This window comes from Telmatherina bonti (genome assembly GCF_933228915.1).
Source record: "Telmatherina bonti genome assembly, chromosome: 2".
NCBI classification, from domain to species: domain Eukaryota; kingdom Metazoa; phylum Chordata; class Actinopteri; order Atheriniformes; family Telmatherinidae; genus Telmatherina; species Telmatherina bonti.
The window spans coordinates 45397108-45421047 of NC_136620.1; the positions used below are offsets into that span (position 1 = coordinate 45397108).

General features: G+C 48.4%; 1 protein-coding gene across 1 annotated transcript in view; it reads right to left on the reverse strand.

Moving 5' to 3' along the window:
* Nucleotides 1-13726: 13726 nt before the first annotated feature.
* LOC306771054 (septin-7-like) overlaps nucleotides 13727-23940 on the reverse strand; it is a 91183-nt gene continuing 80969 nt past the window's right edge. Inside the window, exons 9-13 of the mRNA XM_079260087.1 lie at nucleotides 18618-18669; nucleotides 17977-18102; nucleotides 17717-17852; nucleotides 14849-14994; nucleotides 13727-13934 (exon numbers count right to left, since the gene is read on the reverse strand). Of these exons, the coding sequence (XP_079116213.1) occupies nucleotides 13895-13934; nucleotides 14849-14994; nucleotides 17717-17852; nucleotides 17977-18102; nucleotides 18618-18669 (500 nt within the window). The 3' untranslated portion in view covers nucleotides 13727-13894. The remainder of the gene's footprint in view (nucleotides 13935-14848; nucleotides 14995-17716; nucleotides 17853-17976; nucleotides 18103-18617; nucleotides 18670-23940) is intronic.

The following is a 23940-nucleotide window of genomic DNA, read 5'->3' on the forward strand; positions in this document are numbered from 1 at the left end:
ATGAGCCTCTTTAAGGACATTTTCCCTTTAATTAATACATCACTACTAAATCTTATCAATATGTCTTTAGTGACAGGATATGTACCACAATCATTTAAAACTGCTGTCATCAAGCCTTTACTTAAAAAGCAATCTCTGGATCCAGAGGTGATAGCAAATTATAGACCTATATCTAACCTCCCGTTTATGTCCAAAATTCTGGAGAAAATAGTTTCAGCTCAGCTACATGCCCACCTGAGCAGAAATAATTTATGCGAGGAGTTTCAGTCAGGATTTAGAGCTCATCATAGCACTGAGACAGCATTGGTGAAAGTTACTAATGACCTTCTTATGGCCTCAGACAAAGGACTTGTGTCCGTACTTATCTTGCTTGATCTTAGTGCTGCATTTGATACAGTCGATCATAACATTCTGTTACAGAGACTAGAACAGGTGGTTGGAATTACAGGTACAGCGTTAAGCTGGTTTAAATCATATTTATCTGATAGACTTCAGTTTGTTCATGTAAATGACAAGTCCTCCTCACAAACTACAGTAAGTCATGGAGTTCCTCAAGGTTCTGTACTTGGACCAGTACTCTTCACGCTATATATGCTCCCTTTAGGCAAAATTATTAGACAGCATGGAATAAACTTTCATTGTTATGCAGATGATACTCAAATATACTTATCCTTTAAACCAGATGAAACAAATCAGCCCGATAGGCTACAAAATTGTCTCATAGACATAAAGACTTGGATGTCTAGAAATTTTCTCCTCTTAAACTCAGATAAGACTGAAGTAATTCTCGTTGGATCTGAAAAACTCAGAGCTAAATTTTCCGGTTTTGTAATGAACCTGGATGGCATTACTTTAGCTTCCAGTGCTACAGTGAGAAACCTTGGAGTAATATTTGACCCTGACCTGTCCTTTGGCCCACATATTAAGCAGGTTACTAAAACAGCCTTCTTTCATTTACGTAATAAAGCCAAAATTAGGGACATTCTGTCTCGGAGTGATGCAGAAAAACTGGTTCACGCTTTTGTTACTTCGAGACTAGATTACTGTAACTCTCTATTACTGGGCTGTCCTAAATATGCCCTGAAAAGCCTTCAGCTGATCCAGAATTCTGCAGCCAGAGTCCTGACCAGAACCAGCATGAGAGATCATATTTCTCCAGTTTTAGCCTCTCTTCATTGGCTGCCTGTTGAATCTAGAATAGAATTTAAAATCCTTCTCCTTACATATAAAGCCCTCCACAACCAGGCACCACTATATATCAAAGACCTCATTGTTCCTTATATACCAGGCAGAGTACTTCGTTCGCAGACTGCAGGCTTACTTGTGGTTCCTAGAGTCTCAAAGAGCCGAGCAGGAGGCAGAGCCTTTGGTTATCAGGCCCCTCTCTTATGGAATAAGCTCCCAGTTAGTGTTAGGGAAGCAGACACCCTCCCCACCTTTAAGACTAGGCTGAAGACTTATCTTTTTGATAAGTCCTATAGCTAGGGATGGTTAGCATCCCTTAGTTATGCTGCTATAGGTTTAGACTGCTGAGGGACATTTCCTGATACACTGAGCTTCTTTCTTTTTCTCTTTATCTCTCTCTTTTACCCCCCCCCCCCCCCATAACAGTGTTGCATCATTAACATGTATGTCTCCTGTCTCAGCAGGTCTCCCTGGCCGGGAGTAGCAGTTCCTGTTGTCTGTTGTCTTTCTGTCCTCTTCCCCCCACACAGCAGAGGCAGATGGCTGCCTGTCCTGAGCCGGGTTCTGCCGGAGGTTTCCTTCCTGTTAAAAGGGAGTTTTTTCCTTCCCACTGTCGCCAGTGTGCTTGCTCAGGATGGGAGATTGAGTTGGACTCAACTCAATCTGTTGGTTTCCTTATATAGGCTGTTATGAATTGGCCTTCATTATGTTTTCCCCTCTGTCTGTAAAGCGTCTTGAGATGGCATTGCCGTGATTTGATGCTATATAAATAAAGTTGAATTGAATTGAATTTATACAGTAAATAGAATTTCACAAGAATTACTACTACTAAAACTAAACAGTTTATAAAAGTTTACTACAACTAATTGAACTAATGTATTTCAAACAGCATAAAACATTTCTATGTTATCTCTCCACTGCCATCCAAGGTCAACTACGAGGGGAAATTTCTCTCACCTCCCCTCAGCTGCATACAGGGCTAGGGTAAAGAGAAGGAGAAGAACAGAGGGAGGGGGGTCCACTCTAACCACTGCTCCAAAATCTACAAGGAGTAGATTTAAACTTTTATAAAGTTTTAGTAACTTTATGAAAGTTACTAAAAAGGGGTTATAATAAAACTAATCAACTATTGCGTTACAAACAAAAATACATATCGTCATAAAGCTTTGTGGTAATCATGTAAAAACATTTGTGAATCTGCAGTGAATATATGATTTCAGAGTAACTCTTTTAGCGTCACAAGGTCGGAGGGGAAGCTCCTGACACAATCTCCTGGTCGGCCTTTCAACACTCCTCCTTCCTACAATTCGTCTTTTCTGGTCTCCTGTCCTGTTGTTTTTCACCATTTTGAACCTGCTTTCTTGTCCTTTCAGGAGAAAAAAATTTCTGCCATGAAGCTGGTTCTCCACTAGACATTCTTCCCCCATTTCTTCTTAAAGAGATCTTTTCAACCATTGGTCCATTTGTAGGCGATATTAATAATGGTAGTTTGACTTCTATTGTGCCGAGAGACTTTAAACATGCTGTGGTACAACCTTTGTTGAAACCCCTGGTCTTGATTCCTTAGGCTTGTCCAGTTTTAAGCCAATTTCAAAGCTGCCCTTTTTGTCAAAAATCCTAGAAGACGTAGTCTACATCCAGCTGAAGGCCTTCCTGGATGCATATAATATTACAGAGGTGTTTCAGTCGGGGTTTAAAATGAGTCACAGTACTGGATCAGCATTTCTGAGAGGTTTTTGTTACCTATTTTTCGAAATGGATTCTGGGAGCTGTGTTGTACTTGGGCTTTTAGATTTAACAGCTGCTTTTTACACAGTGGACCATGACGTTCTCCAGACTGGAGCAGTGTGTCGGCATCACTGGCACCGCCTTGCAGTGGTTCAGATCATATTTATCTGACAGGAGTTTCGTGTCATGATAGATGACTTCATGTCTGCCTCAACTGCTCTTCCTTGGGAGGTACCACAGGGCTCAGTTCTTGGCCCTCTCCTCTTCTGTATTTGCTGCCACTTGGTGCTATTTTTAGAAAGCATGGAGTACCATTTCACCTGTACGCTGATGACTGTCAGGTCTACTTCTCCTTAAAACAAAATGTCTCCCTTCAGCTTCTCCTAGATTGTCTCAGTGACATCAGAAGTAGGATGGCCGTGAACTTCCTCAGTTTTGGACCTGTCCTTTCTGGCATCATGTGAAAAGGCTAGCATTACAAATCCAGGTGTGAAAATGGGCCCCTGTTTAAAGTTGGACTCACATGTAAATACTGTGGTGAAGTCCTGCTTTTTCCAGTTGAGACGACTGTCTAAGCTTAAGCCCCTTCTATCAAGACGACATCTGGAGACAGTGATCCTTTTATTACCTCAAGACTGGAAGACTCAGTTTTTATTGGAATCAGTCAAAACGTGCTTTCTCATCTGCAGCGGTTACAGAAAGCCGCTCCAAGATGTTTAACTGGCGCGAGAAAACATGAGTACATATCTCTGGTTTTAGCGTCCCTTCACAGCTTTTTGTTCAGTTTAGGATCAATTTTAAGATTCTCTTATTTGTTTTTAAGTGTCTTAACGGCCTCGCCCCTCCTTACCTGGCCGACCTGTTGCATCACTACACACCACAACACACTCTTAGATCAGCGGACCAGATGCTTCTAACTGTCCCTACGACACACTGTAAAACCAGAGGAGCCTTTTCAGTTCTAGCTCCAAACATCTGGACCAGCCTCCCTCTGCAGGTTAGACAGGAGAACTCCATCGCTGTTTTTAAAAGCCGTTTAAAAACACAGTTTTATTCTTTGGCATTTTAGCAAGACTGATTTGTAATCTGTGTCCTTGGGCATACTGAGAGACTGTCTTTCTGACTATCAAAATGCTGTTAAAGAAGCCAAATGTAAATATCTTTCAACTGTTATTTCCACTAGCAGCAATCGCCCTCAAGTTTTGTTCAATACAATCCAGTCTGTGACTAATCCTTCGGACAATGTGTTGGTAAATGTGTCTAAATCCACCTGTGACGCATTTCTCCATCATTTCACAGACAAGGTGGCCTCTGTTAGACAGAGCATTAGCAACAATAGTGCTGCAGCTACTGCTCCACCTTGTGCCCTGCCTTTTGCCCCTGCTGCTGTGTTGACTGGGTTTGAGCCAGCATCACTCTCTCAGCTCTGTGAAGTGGTTCAGAAGCTGAGACCAACAAGCTGTCCCTTGGACATTGTCCCATCTAGAGTTTTAAAACAGGTTTTTGACACAGTGGGGCCATGTCTACTTCCTTTTTTCAACTCCTGCCTGCTGTTAGGGTCTGTTCCGGCTGTTTTTAAGCAGGCTGTGGTCAGGCCACTTATCAAGAAACCTAACCTAGACCCAGCAGTTCTCTCAAATTTCAGACCCGTGTCCCATCTGCCATTTCTCTCTAAAGTATTGGAAAAGCTGGTTTTTTCACAATTACAATCATTTTTGGATCAGAATCACATTTTTGAGAGGTTTCAGTCTGGTTTCAGAACGCGCCACAGCACAGAGTCAGCACTCCTTAAGGTGCAAAATGACGTCTTGCTCTCCTTGGATTTAAAGCAACCTGTGCTGTTGGTAATGCTTGATCTTACCGCAGCATTTGACACAGTGGACCACTCTGTCCTTCTCACTCGCTTAGCCCAGCAAGTGGGTCTTCAGGGACCTGTGCTCCAATGGTTCAAGTCATACCTGACTGATAGATCTTTCTCAGTAATGATTAATGACCTCTCTTCATCTTCAGCTCCTCTGTCTTCCGGTGTGCCACAGGGTTCCATTCTTGGCCCTGTTCTGTTCTCTTTGTATATGTTGCCCCTCGGCTCTGTGATATCCCGCCATAATGTCTCATTCCACTTGTATGCAGACGATCTCCAAATCTATCTGCCAGTTTCCCAGAACTCCTCAGACACACAGTCCATCTACAGGTGTCTGGATGACATTAAGCAGTGGCTATCGCAAAACTTCCTCTGTCTGAATGAGTCAAAATCTGAATTTATCCTCTTTGGTGCCCCCAGCCCAGCAAATGCAGCTCCATTGTTCACACCTCTCACCAACCATCTCAGTCAGACAGTTAGGAACCTTGGAGTGACGTTGGACAATAATCTCAGACTCAATAAACAAATAGACTCTGTGGTCAGGGCAAGCTTTTTTCAGCTTCGCCAGTTGGCCAAAATCAGATCCTTTCTCACTCGTCAAGACCTTGAAACAGCCATCCACGCCTTCATCAGTTCACGTTTGGACTATTGCAACGCCCTCTACATTGGACTCAGCCAGGCTTCTCTGCACCGTCTACAGCTTGTGCAGAATGCAGCTGCCCGCCTTCTCACCAACACACGCAAACATGACCATATCTCCCCTGTACTGTTCTCTCTACACTGGCTCCCGCTTCAGTTCAGAATTCAATTCAAAATCCTTCTGTTTGTTTTCTGCTCCATCCATGGCCTTGCACCTCCGTACCTTTGTGACCTCCTGACTCCTCACCAGCCCAGCAGAGCCCTGCGCTCCTCTGATCAGCACCTCCTGGTGGTCCCTCGGTCTAGGTATAAACAGTGGGGCGATCGGGCCTTCGCAGTGGCAGGGCCCAAACTCTGGAACTCTCTGCCTCTGGAGTTACGCTCCATCATGGACCTGCCTCTGTTTAAGGCTAAAGACTCATCTGTTTAGATCAGCCTTTGGCTGTTGAGATTTTTACATGTGAATGAACTGCTATTTTATATTTTTACTTGTTTTTATCTTTGTTCAGCACTTTGGTCAACTAAGGTTGTTGTGAAGCGCTTTATAAATAAAATTTGATTGATTGAATTTTATTTTTAAATGTTCTCTTTCATGTATCTCTGGGGGGGGGTTCCTGTTCCTGGTATCGTGGTTGGCCAGGGCCCTCGCTGGGGAGGGACAGGTGGTTGGGGAAGGGTAGTCCTGGGGCCTGTGGAGGGCTGGCTCTCCAAGCGGCCCGCGCTTCGGTGCCCGGCTTGCCGTAAATGGTAAATGGACTTGTACTTCTATAGCGCTTTTCTAGTCATACAGACCACTCAAAGCGCTTTACACTACTTGTCACATTCACCCATTCACACACACTCACTCAACACACTCATACCCCGATAGGCACATCGGGGGGCAGTTTGGGGTTCAGTGTCTTGCCCTAGGACACTTTGGCATTTCAGGGGAAGCCTGGAATCGATCCCTCAACTTACCAGTTGAAGGACAACTGCTCTTCCTCCTGAGCTACAGCCGCCCTGTGCTACCCGGTGCCCCTGCCTCGTGGCGCCTGCCTGGGAGGAAGTGGGGGGGGGACTCGGGGGACGGAGGCTCTCTCTGCTTTGCCTGCCCGGGCTCTGTGCGCGGTGGGCTTGCCGGGCCCTGGGGGCCTTGGCTTCCTCCCCTACACCTCGGGTCGTGGTCGTGCTCCCCTACAAGCACTCAGCTGATCTTTGATTGCATGATCACAGGTTGAACAGTCACACGTGCACGCCCACATGCGCTCATCTTCCCATCTGCTTCCTACTAAATGTTGCTGATGACTCTCTGTAGGTATGTTTAATAACGGTTGCTATTGGAATTGTTGTTTTATTTATATTTTTGTTTTATATATTGTCACTATTCTACTTATGTCTTGTTGTATTGCAGCACTGTAGTAGTTTATATTATTTTGCTGATACTGTGACTTTAGCAGCTGTAGCAACCTCCCAAGGCCGAACTGATAAGAACTCAGGATTTTCTACTTCAAAGGAAGTCCCTCCACGTGTCTCCGAAACAGAGATTCATGGAAGCCATAAAATTCAGATCCATCTCAATACTGCAGACAGACCCCCATGGGGGTCCCTGCTGGGTTCCTGGTTTAATGTTTCAAGACATGTTTCAGGTTGGAAAAATGTTAAATTTAATCCCCTAAGAACTTAGTATTTTGACCTAACTTTGAGACCCCATGTTCTGCTGGACATCCCTGCGCTCTGATTGGATAACCTAAAGTCCACCCCAGTGTGCTGGCAGAACCCTCTCTTTTATTCTCTTCTTTTTACTCTTTTATTCTGGTTTTTTTTTTTTTTTTTTTTGGTCATCAGCTTCTCCTCTTTTGTTTTGGTTTTGTGTTCGCTTTTAATCTTGTTTTTTTTTCTTTTGTTTCGTCCGGCGCTGTGTTTGTGTGTTTTTATTACAAGTAATTCTGCTTGCTCGACTCGCTTAACACCAAAACCTCACCCAGTTTTGGTTAAACAATGTTTTTGCTTTTGGGACATCATCGAAGTCGCCCTCCCAGTCAAACCAAGTTTGTGATTGGTAACGTACGGACGATCCGCATGTTACTTTATCCAATGATCCCAGGACTTTGCTGGCACCCGCAACCCATGGATTCTTATCGGAGTTGGGTCCAGCTTCAGACGCCGAACCAGACGGGTTCTTGGTTTCTGCAGAGGTCTATCTGGCGAGTACCACAGTCCAACCACTGGGTTTCTATTCGACTGGCCAAGTGGATTGGGTTCCCGACCACCGTGCGCTGAAGTAAGGATGACCCATTTGCTTCGATTCCGATTAAGGTGGTGTCTCAGTCAGCAGATAATTTAGTGGGCCCTGAAGCTGCCCTTTTAAACCCACCTCCACACGGTACCGATCCGCTTGATAGTCTACCCTGATATCAGGCTAGTTCATTTCAGTAAACTTGCCATCTTTCCAACCTCCCTAGTTGTTCAAGCATGTAAACTACTTATCTAACTTTACTTTGGGAAATTTAATTTTTTAATTTTGGCTGTTGGCTCGGCTCGAGTTTTTCATACTCTCACTCTCTTATCTCAGCTAAATTATTATTTGATGCTTGCTGCCCGCTATTTCTGGTTTATCTGATCAATATCATTTGTGTGTGTTGATTTTAACTGGTGTGGTTTTAACAATAATTCTTAAGAAGTCGTGGTAGCGCGATCGATCTTTGTGAAGTGATTTGTTCTCTGACTAGAATTGATCCAGTAAGCATATTCTGAGGCTGATGGTTATCTGTTCTGAGACAAATATCTTTGTCATCTTACGGTATTCCCTGCCTGACCGTACCACAGATTTAGGGCTGGGTGGTGCCCCGAGGTCGTCCGCTTGTCTAAGGACACAGCAAATTAATAATAAACTCCCACTGTCGCTCCGACATTGGATCACGGATTAACGTTAAAGATAATAGGCTGCACAGCTTAGACATACCTTTCTTTTCTTTCTCCCTCTTCAACTTCTTTTTTCCTCTTCCCCTGCCAGGTCCAGCACGGCCATATCAAGATTGAGGATGATTACACAAAAAACATAATAATCATAAAAATATTCAGATTATCGAGGGCAGCTATATACACGAGATGTCTCCCTTGAGAGTGAATCTGTCTGGCAAAAATATGGCGGAGAGATTGCTGTTCTGTATGCTGAGATGCTGGACAGGACAGTTTAAAAGAAGCAAAAAGAACTTAAGAATCTTAAAAAAAAAACAAAAAAAAATAACAAACTGATGGTTATTAGTTTTAAATTCTTTAATCCAATAAAAACAATTAAAATGATTTTATGTGAATGTACACAACAAAAATTAAAGCACAACTTTTAAGATTATTAAGCATACGGTTAGAGACGGACAAAGGGGAAAACAGAAGCAAAAATACTAAAAATAAATGACAAAAAATCCATTACACATGTTGAGTTTTTTTTAACAGTTACAAACCTTGTAGGAATATTATTTATCAGATAAATGATGGATATTGGAGCAGTCCTGAGACGGTGTTTTCACTGGCATATTATTACTGTCATTATTATCACACATAATACTGTCAGCCCCTTAAAATAACGACTTCAGAGTTTATCAGAAAACATAAACTGAACCAAAAATAAAAAACACAGCTTTCTGTATTTTGAAAAAAAAAAACTCCTTAAATTATTTTAGAAAAAACAAATTATCCAAAGTATGAATCTCCATTAAAATCTTAGTACATTTTCTGCCTTGGAATAATCTGAGGACATAAATGAGATAGAAAATATTAAAAGCCTCTAATATGTACATCAAAAGAAGATCAATAATTCACGTCCCTTTGTAAATTTGAAATGTCTGAAAACTAGCAAAGGAAAAAACTAGCAAACTATATTAACTAGTTTAAGGAAACGAAATTTTAATTGTTTTTCGGTAAACGCTCTCTCATCATCGGAAAAAAACAAACAAGTGAGGGAAGAACATTAAACCACAGGAACAATATTCTGAGTGTTAATTTAAGCTTTTGGTTACATTTAGTTTTGTTTCCAAACCATCTCTGAACATTTAAAATGTTTGGTGGTTTGGTCCCAACAGAAAATATAAAAACAAACCAGAACATCAGAGTTTATGTTGATAACAACACCCACCATGCAGGTAACGCAATAAAAACTGTTTTTATTGGACCTTGTAAACGAACCTTATAACAGCACGAAAACTTTAGTTTCTCTGCTGCCTTCATACTTCATTTACCATCCGTAGTGTTGATGGGTGGAGTAACGCCTGCTGGGAGGTGGTGTGTACGTGTTGATGGGTGGAGTAACGCCTGCTGGGAGGTGGTGTATACGTGTTGATGGGTGGAGTAACGCCTGCTGGGAGGTGGTGTGTACGTGTTGATGGGTGGAGTAACGCCTGCTGGGAGGTGGTGTGTACGTGTTGATGGGTGGAGTAACGCCTGCTGGGAGGTGGTGTGTACGTGTTGATGGGTGGAGTAACGCCTGCTGGGAGGTGGTGTATACGTGTTGATGGGTGGAGTAACGCCTGCTGGGAGGTGGTGTATACGTGTTGATGGGTGGAGTAACGCCTGCTGGGAGGTGGTGTATACGTGTTGATGGGTGGAGTAACGCCTGCTGGGAGGTGGTGTATACGTGTTGATGGGTGGAGTAACGCCTGCTGGGAGGTGGTGTATACGTGTTGATGGGTGGAGTAACGCCTGCTGGGAGGTGGTGTATACGTGTGGATGGGTGGAGTAACATCTGCTGGGAGGTGGTGTATACGTGTTGATGGGTGGAGTAACGCCTGCTGGGAGGTGGTGTGTATGTGTTGATGGGTGGAGTAACGCCTGCTGGGAGGTGGTGTGTACGTGTTGATGGGTGGAGTAACGCCTGCTGGGAGGTGGTGTATACGTGTTGATGGGTGGAGTAACGCCTGCTGGGAGGTGGTGTATACGTGTTGATGGGTGGAGTAACGCCTGCTGGGAGGTGGTGTATACGTGTTGATGGGTGGAGTAACGCCTGCTGGGAGGTGGTGTATACGTGTTGATGGGTGGAGTAACGCCTGCTGGGAGGTGGTGTATACGTGTTGATGGGTGGAGTAACGCCTGCTGGGAGGTGGTGTATACGTGTTGATGGGTGGAGTAACGCCTGCTGGGAGGTGGTGTATACGTGTGGATGGGTGGAGTAACATCTGCTGGGAGGTGGTGTATACGTGTTGATGGGTGGAGTAACGCCTGCTGGGAGGTGGTGTGTACGTGTTGATGGGTGGAGTAACGCCTGCTGGGAGGTGGTGTGTACGTGTTGATGGGTGGAGTAACGCCTGCTGGGAGGTGGTGTGTACGTGTTGATGGGTGGAGTAACGCCTGCTGGGAGGTGGTGTGTACGTGTTGATGGGTGGAGTAACGCCTGCTGGGAGGTGGTGTGTACGTGTTGATGGGTGGAGTAACGCCTGCTGGGAGGTGGTGTGTACGTGTTGATGGGTGGAGTAACGCCTGCTGGGAGGTGGTGTGTACGTGTTGATGGGTGGAGTAACGCCTGCTGGGAGGTGGTGTGTACATGTTGATGGGTGGAGTAACGCCTGCTGGGAGGTGGTGTATACGTGTTGATGGGTGGAGTAACGCCTGCTGGGAGGTGGTGTATACGTGTGGATGGGTGGAGTAACGTCTGCTGGGAGGTGGTGTATACGTGTTGATGGGTGGAGTAACGCCTGCTGGGAGGTGGTGTGTACGTGTTGATGGGTGGAGTAACGCCTGCTGGGAGGTGGTGTGTACGTGTTGATGGGTGGAGTAACGCCTGCTGGGAGGTGGTGTATACGTGTTGATGGGTGGAGTAACGCCTGCTGGGAGGTGGTGTGTACGTGTTGATGGGTGGAGTAACGCCTGCTGGGAGGTGGTGTATACGTGTTGATGGGTGGAGTAACGCCTGCTGGGAGGTGGTGTATACGTGTTGATGGGTGGAGTAACGCCTGCTGGGAGGTGGTGTGTACGTGTTGATGGGTGGAGTAACGCCTGCTGGGAGGTGGTGTGTACGTGTTGATGGGTGGAGTAACGCCTGCTGGGAGGTGGTGTATACGTGTTGATGGGTGGAGTAACGCCTGCTGGGAGGTGGTGTGTACGTGTTGATGGGTGGAGTAACGCCTGCTGGGAGGTGGTGTGTACGTGTTGATGGGTGGAGTAACGCCTGCTGGGAGGTGGTGTGTACGTGTTGATGGGTGGAGTAACGCCTGCTGGGAGGTGGTGTATACGTGTGGATGGGTGGAGTAACGCCTGCTGGGAGGTGGTGTGTACGTGTTGATGGGTGGAGTAACGCCTGCTGGGAGGTGGTGTATACGTGTGGATGGGTGGAGTAACGCCTGCTGGGAGGTGGTGTATACGTGTTGATGGGTGGAGTAACGCCTGCTGGGAGGTGGTGTGTACGTGTTGATGGGTGGAGTAACGCCTGCTGGGAGGTGGTGTATACGTGTGGATGGGTGGAGTAACGTCTGCTGGGAGGTGGTGTATACGTGTGGATGGGTGGAGTAACGCCTGCTGGGAGGTGGTGTATACGTGTTGATGGGTGGAGTAACGTCTGCTGGGAGGTGGTGTATACGTGTGGATGGGTGGAGTAACGTCTGCTGGGAGGTGGTGTATACGTGTTGATGGGTGGAGTAACGCCTGCTGGGAGGTGGTGTATACGTGTTGATGGGTGGAGTAACGCCTGCTGGGAGGTGGTGTATACGTGTGGATGGGTGGAGTAACATCTGCTGGGAGGTGGTGTATACGTGTTGATGGGTGGAGTAACGCCTGCTGGGAGGTGGTGTGTACGTGTTGATGGGTGGAGTAACGCCTGCTGGGAGGTGGTGTGTACGTGTTGATGGGTGGAGTAACGCCTGCTGGGAGGTGGTGTGTACGTGTTGATGGGTGGAGTAACGCCTGCTGGGAGGTGGTGTATACATGTTGATGGGTGGAGTAACGCCTGCTGGGAGGTGGTGTATACGTGTTGATGGGTGGAGTAACGCCTGCTGGGAGGTGGTGTATACATGTTGATGGGTGGAGTAACGCCTGCTGGGAGGTGGTGTATACGTGTTGATGGGTGGAGTAACGCCTGCTGGGAGGTGGTGTGTACGTGTTGATGGGTGGAGTAACGCCTGCTGGGAGGTGGTGTATACGTGTTGATGGGTGGAGTAACGCCTGCTGGGAGGTGGTGTGTACGTGTTGATGGGTGGAGTAACGTCTGCTGGGAGGTGGTGTATACGTGTTGATGGGTGGAGTAACGCCTGCTGGGAGGTGGTGTGTACGTGTTGATGGGTGGAGTAACGCCTGCTGGGAGGTGGTGTGTACGTGTTGATGGGTGGAGTAACGCCTGCTGGGAGGTGGTGTGTACGTGTTGATGGGTGGAGTAACGTCTGCTGGGAGGTGGTGTATACGTGTTGATGGGTGGAGTAACGCCTGCTGGGAGGTGGTGTGTACGTGTTGATGGGTGGAGTAACGCCTGCTGGGAGGTGGTGTGTACGTGTTGATGGGTGGAGTAACGCCTGCTGGGAGGTGGTGTGTACGTGTTGATGGGTGGAGTAACGTCTGCTGGGAGGTGGTGTATACGTGTTGATGGGTGGAGTAACGCCTGCTGGGAGGTGGTGTGTACGTGTTGATGGGTGGAGTAACGCCTGCTGGGAGGTGGTGTGTACGTGTTGATGGGTGGAGTAACGCCTGCTGGGAGGTGGTGTGTACGTGTTGATGGGTGGAGTAACGTCTGCTGGGAGGTGGTGTATACGTGTTGATGGGTGGAGTAACGTCTGCTGGGAGGTGGTGTATACGTGTTGATGGGTGGAGTAACGCCTGCTGGGAGGTGGTGTGTACGTGTTGATGGGTGGAGTAACGTCTGCTGGGAGGTGGTGTATACGTGTTGATGGGTGGAGTAACGCCTGCTGGGAGGTGGTGTGTACGTGTTGATGGGTGGAGTAACGCCTGCTGGGAGGTGGTGTGTACGTGTTGATGGGTGGAGTAACGCCTGCTGGGAGGTGGTGTATACGTGTGGATGGGTGGAGTAACGCCTGCTGGGAGGTGGTGTATACGTGTTGATGGGTGGAGTAATGTCTGCTGGGAGGTGGTGTATACGTGTTGATGGGTGGAGTAACGCCTGCTGGGAGGTGGTGTATACGTGTTGATGGGTGGAGTAACGCCTGCTGGGAGGTGGTGTATACGTGTTGATGGGTGGAGTAACGCCTGCTGGGAGGTGGTGTATACGTGTGGATGGGTGGAGTAACGCCTGCTGGGAGGTGGTGTATACGTGTTGATGGGTGGAGTAACGCCTGCTGGGAGGTGGTGTATACGTGTGGATGGGTGGAGTAACGCCTGCTGGGAGGTGGTGTATACGTGTGGATGGGTGGAGTAACGCCTGCTGGGAGGTGGTGTATACGTGTTGATGGGTGGAGTAACGCCCATCAACACATGACTCATGGCGGGGTTGTTTCTGATTGGTCGGGAGGGTTAGAAGGGTTCCGCCTCCATATGGGAGATGAAGACAAAAAGGACAAATTGCTTTGCTGTTCAGAAGATTTTTCCTTTCTTCTTGTTCTTTTCCATCGTTCTGCAAGAAAAAAAGAAAACATGTTTGATTGTAAGAAAAAATATAAAAACAAAAATGTGTTTAAATGATTCTGTAAAAAATGATCAGCTCATCTGAATCAATTAACATCAAACACCTTTTCTCTTTTATTTTGGCCCATGTTGATGAGTGTAGTATACGTGTGTATTTATACATATATATATATATATATATATGTATATATATATATATATATATATATATATATATATATATATATATATGTTAAGTTCTTGTCTTGATAAGAGTATTTTCAGATTTACAAAAAATTAGGCAGCTTTTTTAAAGGTTTAATATTTACATTGCAGTTGCGATTCACCATCAAGAAGTTGAAATTAAATGTGATGTGAAACCATAAATATATGCTCATATACTTAAATGTACTGATTTCAGGTTTAAACTCTTTAGATGTGTCATGCACGTGGAGACGCGTTTAGGTGCATTGGTTCAGTGTTTATCTTCGGGACGTTGGACAAGGAAAATGGGTTTTATGGTTATTATCTTTTAAACACTGTTTCAACGTGAATAAATCTAAAAGTAACACAGTTTTGTTTTAATGCTATCATACAGACATCTTTCCTAAACTGATGTCATCAACTTGCACCCAATAACATACACGTGAGATGTTTTGCACTTCATTCTGACTTGTCACATGCAAATCACGTTTATTTTATGTTTAGTTTTAGGACCAAACGAAAAACAAGCCATCGTATATTAAACCAGTCAGAATGCAAAAGATTCTGTTACATTAACAAATGAAAACAGATGAGCTGACAGAAACAAGACGTCCATTTTCCACCTGATTTTTAAAAAAAAAGTTTTCAATGTTGCAGCTTTTGTCAACTGTGTTGTTTTTAAAGTTTGATCTGAATAAAGTTGTCATGTGCATCACTGACTTGGAGGCATCCACTTTCTGCTGTTCCAGGATCCTCTGCTGAGCCTCCCAGTTGGTCTTCTCCTCCTCAAACACCCTCCTCTTCTCCTCCAGCTCTTTATACTGCGCCTCCAAGTTTCTCTTCATCTGTTCATGCCGTCTTTCCAGCTGAGGACGAAACATCAGTCCCTTAAACTCATCGCAGCTGCAGAGCATCAGATTCAAAGCTCTGCTTCTGGTTTACACAACAAGTCAAACGTCTCCCGTCTACCTTCACTCCTCCATCCAGAGCTGCACTCCCTCTCCACAGCTACGCTCCACCAGTAGAAGACGCCTAGCGTTACCATGACTACGTGGGACTAAACCACCAGCAGACTCTTTTCCTCTGTTGTTCCAGGATGGTGGAACGACCTGCCGACCTCTGTCCGACCTGCAGAGTCCTGATCTGCTTTAAGCTGCAGACTCAGCTGTTCTGCACCGAGTTTTTTCTTCTACTCATCAGAATGAGTTAGAAAGATTCGTCCTGCTCTTCGACACAACTAAGGACTGAAACAACGGTGTCCAACTGGACCATTTTATGGGATAAAATGTTTCTCATATTTTAACGTTTCCATACTCTCAGATAACTTTGTGATTTTATAAGTTAAACTTTATTTATATAGCGCTTTTCATAGACACAAGGTCACAAAGTGCTTCACAACAATAAAACATAAGAAACCTGCAACGTGGGAAAAAGAAATAAAAAATAAAAACCGTATAAATACACAGCAGTGTCACCGAGTCTTTTCGGAGCTAAAACGCCTGAACAAATATGTTTTTAAGAGGTTTTTAAAAAGCATCTACTGAGTCCAGAGAGTGCAGATCCTGGAGAAGCTCATTCCAGAGACGGGGAGCGACAGCTTTAATAGAACGGTCTCACCGGGTTTTAATACGGGTTCGTGGAACCATCAGCAGGTGTTTCCCGGTCGACCTCAGACTTCGAGCCGGACTGTAGGGCTTAACTAAATCCTCAGTGTAACTAGGACCCTGTCCATGTAGGGCTGGGAAACCAGGATTTTAAAACGAATACGATGTTCATCCAGAGCCAGTGAAGAGACTTTAACACGGGTGTGATGTGGGTTCTCCTGCTGGTTCCAGTCAGAAGCCTCGATGCTAAGTTCTGCACAGTCTGAAGACGAGCCAGGGCTTTCATGGTTAGGCATGTAAATAAGCTGTTGCAATGAGGACACAAATGCGTGTATAATCATTTCGAGCTCTCGCTTAGACATCATTGGTCTCGGCTTTGCGATATTACGTAGCTGAAAAAAGCTATTTTTAACCAACTGTCTTGAATGATGCTTTAATGACATGGTTTCATCGTATATTACCCCTAGGTTTCTCAGCTTAGGCTTGGCTGAAGAGCTCAGGTTGCCTACATGTTGCTTTATGTTGGGGATTTCACCGTCTGGAGCAATAACAAGTGTCTCAGTCTTATCGGAGTTTAGCTCGAGACTGTTATCGCTTAACCACTGTTTTACTTTAGAAAGACAGTTTAGTAAGGAGGAGTATTGGTGGGTTTCAGAAGCTTTCAATAAACAGTACAGTTAGAGGTCACCAGTGACTAAGTGATAGGAAACATCCTTACACTGCTGGATAATCTGATCAAGAGGAAGGATGGACAATAAGAACAGAAGCTGTCCCAACACGGAGCCCTGAGGAACACCACACAACAATCTACCAGGCTTAGAGAGTATGTGGTTGGCAGAAACACGAAAGCATCTACCCACTAGGAATGAGATAAACCACTGTAAAACTGGACCAGACATCCCAATCAGGTTCTGCAGCCTTTCAATTAAGATATGGTCGACGGTGTCCAAGGCCGAAGACAGATCCAGCAGAACCAATACTGTCCATCTCCCTGGATCAGCAGACATCATGAAGTCACTGGACACTTTCAGTAATGCTGTTTCTGTAGAGTGATATTTACAAAACGCTGACTGAAAGGTGTCATACATGTTTTTTAACTCTAAACATGGAGTCAGTTGCTTTGCTGCCACCTTTTCCAACTGGAAAGGGCAGTTTGGAAATCGGCCTGAAGTTCTTAAGATCGGATTGTCCCAGTTGGCTTTCTTGAGTCCATTTTTGGAGGAAAATGTCTACTAAATGACAGTAGAATAGAATAGAATAATAAAAATAACAAGGGGTGGGAAATCGAATGTAAAAAGTCAAATATTGGGATTTTTGCTTCACAATTTTAAAATAGATTTTTTTGTTGACAATTGTTTTTCAAATAAATACAAATAATCCAATTGTAAAATTGTTGTCATTTTTATTGGTCTTTTTCCTCGGCTTCTTGGGCGTTATAGCAGCAGAACGATGGTCTGGCTGCTGTGTTGTTTCTTCCTGACTGAAATCAAGAAAATCCCAAGCAAAAAAAGTTTTGTACATTTTTTGGGGTTTTTGTCAACAAAAATCAGCAATATCGAAGAATCGTGAGAAACGCAATTTAAATCGATCGGGACAAAAGCATCACCGCTCTAAAAAACACTTGATATTTAGTTGTTTTCTAAACAGACATGCCAGAAATTCATCTTTAGTCCCTTCATGAATCTGAAGATCGTCACCTGCTGGTCTGTGTAGTTTCTTAGTCCAAGAGTTTTTCCACATGTATGTAGATCTTCGTGCAACTCCTGCTCTGACATCTACATGTTTCTTTTGTTGTGCATTTGTAAACTTCTACAACATAAATCTTGCCAGGCCAACGTTTGTTGACTGGAAAACTGCCAATGTTTGACCTTCACCAGAACATTTGCAGCTGATTTTGAACTAAACAGCAGACGCTGCATGAAGGTTCAACGTCGGTTTTTATTTCACCGTCTGTGCTGGTTTTCAGTGATCTGTATGAACCAACCTCGGCCTCTGAATCCTTCAGTTTCTGCTTCTTCTCTTTAACCTTCATTTCAAAGACTTGTTCCATCTCTGCCTCCATTTTCTTCATCTTCATCACATGCTCTCTGCGCTCCTCCTCCATCTGAGCCAGAGGACTCCTGCTAAAACCAGATGAAGGTTAAAGACCAGCATCAAACTGCTGTTACATTCTCATAAAACCTCAGGTGTGTCTCTAGCTGCATGACGTGATGATTTAGGATCAATTAGATCCTGAAGTCTTACTTGGTGAGTTGGCCTTTAGTCTTGGAGGTGTCCACTCCGTTACAGGTGACGGCAGCTAGTTTCTTACTGCGGTAGTTCTCATAGTGGACGTTGTTGGTGACATCTTTCAGGTCCTGCATGTGAGTCCTGTAGGACAGGTTTAACTACAGTTTACACAAAGTCTTCCTGCAGACATCAGAGAACCTGGTACACATGCAGCAGGAAGATAAAAGCAGGATTTATCAGCTTTGATTCTCTCTGCATCTCGCCCAGTGATGGCTTGGACAGACTCCAGCTTCCCCGTGACCCTTGATGGGAACAAGCGGTTAGGAAAATGGATGGATGATGTCCTGGAGGACCGCTGGACAGAAGGTTTGGGATGTTTCCTGAATCATATTAATGGCTCAACATGACTTGAGCTGCTGAGCAGTAACATCTAAAACCTGCAGGACTGGAAGACCAGAGCTGGAAACTTCTGCTGGTTGTAAACAAATGAAAAAGTGTAAATTTACTGTAGTTGCAGCTGCACCACCTGAGAAAAGTTACAAAAATTCAGCATTCATTAACTACTCCAAGGTTTGACATCAACATGCGTTTCATCCACGGTCGGACTGTAAAATGGAGACAGTTGTTGGTGTGAAAAGGCGTTGGCGGCGTCTCACCGGATCAGCATGTTGCGTAAGACGGTGAAGTCGCAGTGTTCTCCGTTCTCCACTGGAACACAGGAGCAGAGAGACAAACATGCATCAAGATTACTGCAGAGAAAACTTGAACCAGGATGGATCCGAGACGTCCCAGCGGACTAACCACTGAGATGTCCCAGCGGACTAACCACTGAGACGTCCCAGCGGACTAACCACTGAGACGTCCCAGCGGACTAACCACTGAGACGTCCCAGCGGAATAACCACTGAGACGTCCCAGCGGACTAACCACTGAGACGTCCCAGCGGACTAACCACTGAGACGTCCCAGCGGAATAACCACTGGGACGTCCCAGCGGACTAACCACTGGGACTTCCCAGCGGACTAACCACTGGGACGTCCCAGTGGTTAGTCCGCTGGGACGTCCCAGCGGAATAACCACTGAGACGTCCCAGCGGACTAACCACTGAGACGTCCCAGCGGACTAACCACTGGGACGTCCCAGCGGACTAACCACTGGGACTTCCCAGCGGACTAACCACTGGGACGTCCCAGCGGACTAACCACTGGGACTTCCCAGCGGACTAACCACTGGGACGTCCCAGCGGACTAACCACTGAGACGTCCCAGCGGACTAACCACTGGGACGTCCCAGCGGAATAACCACTGAGACGTCCCAGCGGACTAACCACTGAGACGTCCCAGCGGACTAACCACTGGGACGTCCCAGCGGACTAACCACTGGGACTTCCCAGCGGACTAACCACTGGGACGTCCCAGCGGACTAACCACTGGGACTTCCCAGCGGAATAACCACTGAGACGTCCCAGCGGACTAACCACTGGGACTTCCCAGCGGACTAACCACTGGGACGTCCCAGCGGACTAACCACTGGGACGTCCCAGCGGACTAACCACTGAGACGTCCCAGCGGACTAACCACTGAGACGTCCCAGCGGACTAACCACTGGGACGTCCCAGCGGACTAACCACTGGGACTTCCCAGCGGACTAACCACTGGGACGTCCCAGCGGACTAACCACTGAGACGTCCCAGCGGACTAACCACTGGGACTTCCCAGCGGACTAACCACTGGGACTTCCCAGCGGACTAACCACTGGGACGTCCCAGCGGACTAACCACTGGGACTTCCCAGCGGACTAACCACTGAGACGTCCCAGCGGACTAACCACTGGGACGTCCCAGCGGACTAACCACTGGGACTTCCCAGCGGACTAACCACTGGGACGTCCCAGCGGACTAACCACTGAGACGTCCCAGCGGACTAACCACTGGGACTTCCCAGCGGACTAACCACTGAGACGTCCCAGCGGACTAACCACTGAGACGTCCCAGCGGACTAACCACTGGGACGTCCCAGCGGACTAACCACTGGGACTTCCCAGCGGACTAACCACTGAGACGTCCCAGCGGACTAACCACTGGGACGTCCCAGCAAACTAAAGCTGACGTGTTTCAGTTACAGCAAATACAAACTGTCTTGATGTAAAAAAATAATACGAACAAAACACTGAAGGTTATAAAAGGGAAGAACGTGAACCAGAGTAAAGGTCACGAGACTACGATCCCATAGGATCTTCCACAAAACCAGTTCAACAGGACCATTAAGACCAAAAGGACCTGTAGGACCAGGGTACGGGTCTGACGTAGGAGACATGGGTCGGACAAGGAGACACGGGTCGGACGTAGAAGACACTGGTACGGGTCGGACAAGGAGACACGGGTCGGACGTAGAAGACACTGGTACGGGTCGGACAAGGAGACACGGGTCGGACGTAGAAGACACTGGTACGGGTCGGACAAGGAGACACGGGTCGGACGTAGAAGACACTGGTACGGGTCGGACAAGGAGACACGGGTCGGACGTAGAAGACACTGGTACGGGTCGGACAAGGAGACACGGGTCGGACGTAGGAGACACTGGTACGGGTCGGACAAGGAGACACGGGTCGGACGTAGAAGACACTGGTACGGGTCGGACAAGGAGACACGGGTCAGACAAGGAGACACGGGTCGGACGTATGAGACACTGGTACGGGTCGGACAAGGAGACACGGGTCGGACGTAGAAGACACTGGTACGGGTCGGACAAGGAGACACGGGTCAGACGTAGGAGACACGGGTCGGACAAGGAGACAGGGGTCGGACGTAGGAGACACTGGTACGGGTCGGACAAGGAGACACGGGTCGGACGTAGGAGACACTGGTATGGGTCGGACAAGGAGACACGGGTCGGACGTAGAAGACACTGGTACGGGTCGGACGTAGAAGACACTGGTACGGGTCGGACAAGGAGACACGGGTCGGACGTAGAAGACACTGGTACGGGTCGGACAAGGAGACACGGGTCGGACGTAGAAGACACTGGTACGGGTCGGACAAGGAGACACGGGTCGGACGTAGAAGACACTGGTACGGGTCGGACAAGGAGACACGGGTCGGACAAGGAGACACGGGTCGGACAAGGAGACACGGGTCGGACGTAGGAGACACGGGTCGGACAAGGAGACACGGGTCGGACGTAGAAGACACTGGTATGGGTCGGACAAGGAGACACGGGTCAGACGTAGGAGACACGGGTCGGACAAGGAGACACGGGTCGGACGTAGGAGACACGGGTCGGACAAGGAGACACGTGTCGGACGTAGGAGACACGGGTCGGACAAGGAGACACGGGTCGGACGTAGGAGACACGGGTCGGACGTAGGAGACACGGGTCGGACGTAGGAGACACTGGTCGGACGTAGGAGACACGGGTCGGACGTAGGAGACACGGGTCGGACGTAGGAGACACGGGTCGGACGTAGGAGACACGGGTCGGACGTAGGAGACACGGGTCGGACGTAGGAGACACGGGTCGGACGTAGGGGACACGTGTCGGACGTAGGGGACACGGGTCGGACGTAGGAGACACGGGTCGGACGTAGGAGACACGTGTCGGACGTAGAAGACACTGGTACGGGTAGGACGTAGGAGACACTGGTAAGGGTAGGACGTAGGAGACACGTGTCGGACGTAGGAGACACGGGTCGGACGTAGGAGACACGGTTCGGACGTAGGAGACACTGGTAAGGGTAGGACGTAGGGGACACTGGTAAGGGTAGGACGTAGGAGACACGGTTTGGACGTAGAAGACACGGGTCAGACGTAGGAGACACGGGTCGGACGTAGGAGACACTGGTCGGACGTAGGAGACACGGGTTGGACGTAGGAGACACGGGTCGGACGTAGGAGACACGGGTCGGACGTAGGAGACACGGTTCGGACGTAAGAGACACGGGTCAGACGTAGGAGACACTGGTCGGACGTAGGAGACACGGGTCGGACGTAGGAGACACGGGTCGGACGTAGGAGACACGGTTCGGACGTAGGGGACACGGTTCGGACGTAAGAGACACGGGTCAGACGTAGGAGACACGGGTCGGACGTAGGAGACACGGTTCAGACGTAGGAGACACGGTTCGGACGTAAGAGACACGGGTCAGACGTAGGAGACACTGGTCGGACGTAGGAGACACGTGTCGGACGTAGGAGACACGGGTCGGACGTAGGAGACACGGGTCGGACGTAGGGGACACGGTTTGTACGTAGGAGACACGGGTCGGACGTAGGAGACACGTGTCGGACGTAGGAGACACGGGTCGGACGTAGGAGACACGGGTCGGACGTAGGAGACACGGGTGGGACGTAGGGGACACGGGTCGGACGTAGGAGACACGGTTCGGACGTAGGAGACACGGGTCAGACGTAGGGGACACGGGTCGGACGTAGGGGACACGGGTGGGACGTAGGAGACACGGGTCGGACGTAGGAGACACGGTTCGGACGTAGGAGACACGGGTCGGACGTAGGGGACACGGGTCGGACGTAGGGGACACGGGTCGGACGTAGGAGACACTGGTCGGACGTAGGAGACACGGGTCGGACGTAGGAGACACGGGTCGGACGTAGGAGACACGGGTCGGACGTAGGAGACACGGGTCGGACGTAGGAGACACGGGTCGGACGTAGGGGACACGGGTCGGACGTAGGGGACACGGGTCGGACGTAGGAGACACTGGTCGGACGTAGGAGACACGGGTCGGACGTAGGAGACACGGGTCGGACGTAGGAGACACTGGTCGGACGTAGAAGACACTGGTATGGGTCGGACAAGGAGACACGGGTCGGACGTAGGAGACACGGGTCGGACAAGGAGACACGTGTCGGACGTAGGAGACACGTGTCGGACAAGGAGACACGGGTCGGACAAGGAGACACGGGTCGGACGTAGAAGACACTGGTATGGGTCGGACAAGGAGACACGGGTCGGACGTAGGAGACACGGGTCGGACAAGGAGACACGTGTCGGACGTAGGAGACACGTGTCGGACAAGGAGACACGGGTCGGACGTAGGAGACACGGGTCGGACGTAGGAGACACGTGTCGGACAAGGAGACACGGGTCGGACAAGGAGACACGTGTCGGACGTAGGAGACACGTGTCGGACGTAGGAGACACTGGTACGGGTTGTACGTAGAAGACACTGGTACGGGTAGGACGTAGGAGACACTGGTAAGGGTCGGACGTAGGAGACACGGGTCGGACGTAGGAGACAAGGTTCGGACGTAAGAGACACGGGTCAGACGTAGGAGACACTGGTCGGACGTAGGAGACACGGGTCGGACGTAGGGGACACGGTTCGGACGTAAGAGACACGGGTCAGACGTAGGAGACACTGGTCGGACGTAGGAGACACGGGTCGGACGTAGGAGACACGGTTCAGACGTAGGAGACACGGTTCGGACGTAAGAGACACGGGTCGGACGTAGGAGACACTGGTCGGACGTAGGAGACACTGGTCGGACGTAGGAGACACGGTTCAGACGTAGGAGACACGGTTCGGACGTAAGAGACACGGGTCGGACGTAGGAGACACTGGTCGGACGTAGGAGACACGGTTCGGACGTAAGAGACACGGGTCAGACGTAAGAGACACGGGTCGGACGTAGGAGACACTGGTCGGACGTAGGAGACACGGTTCGGACGTAAGAGACACGGGTCGGACGTAGGAGACACGGGTCGGACGTAGGAGACACGGGTCGGACGTAGGAGACACGGTTCAGACGTAGGAGACACGGTTCGGACGTAAGAGACACGGGTCGGACGTAAGAGACACGGGTCGGACGTAGGAGACACTGGTCGGACGTAGGAGACACGGGTCGGACGGAGGAGACACGGGTCGGACGTAGGAGACACGGGTCGGACGTAGGAGACACGTGTCGGACGTAAGAGACACGGGTCGGACGTAGGAGACACGTGTCGGACGTAGGAGACACGGG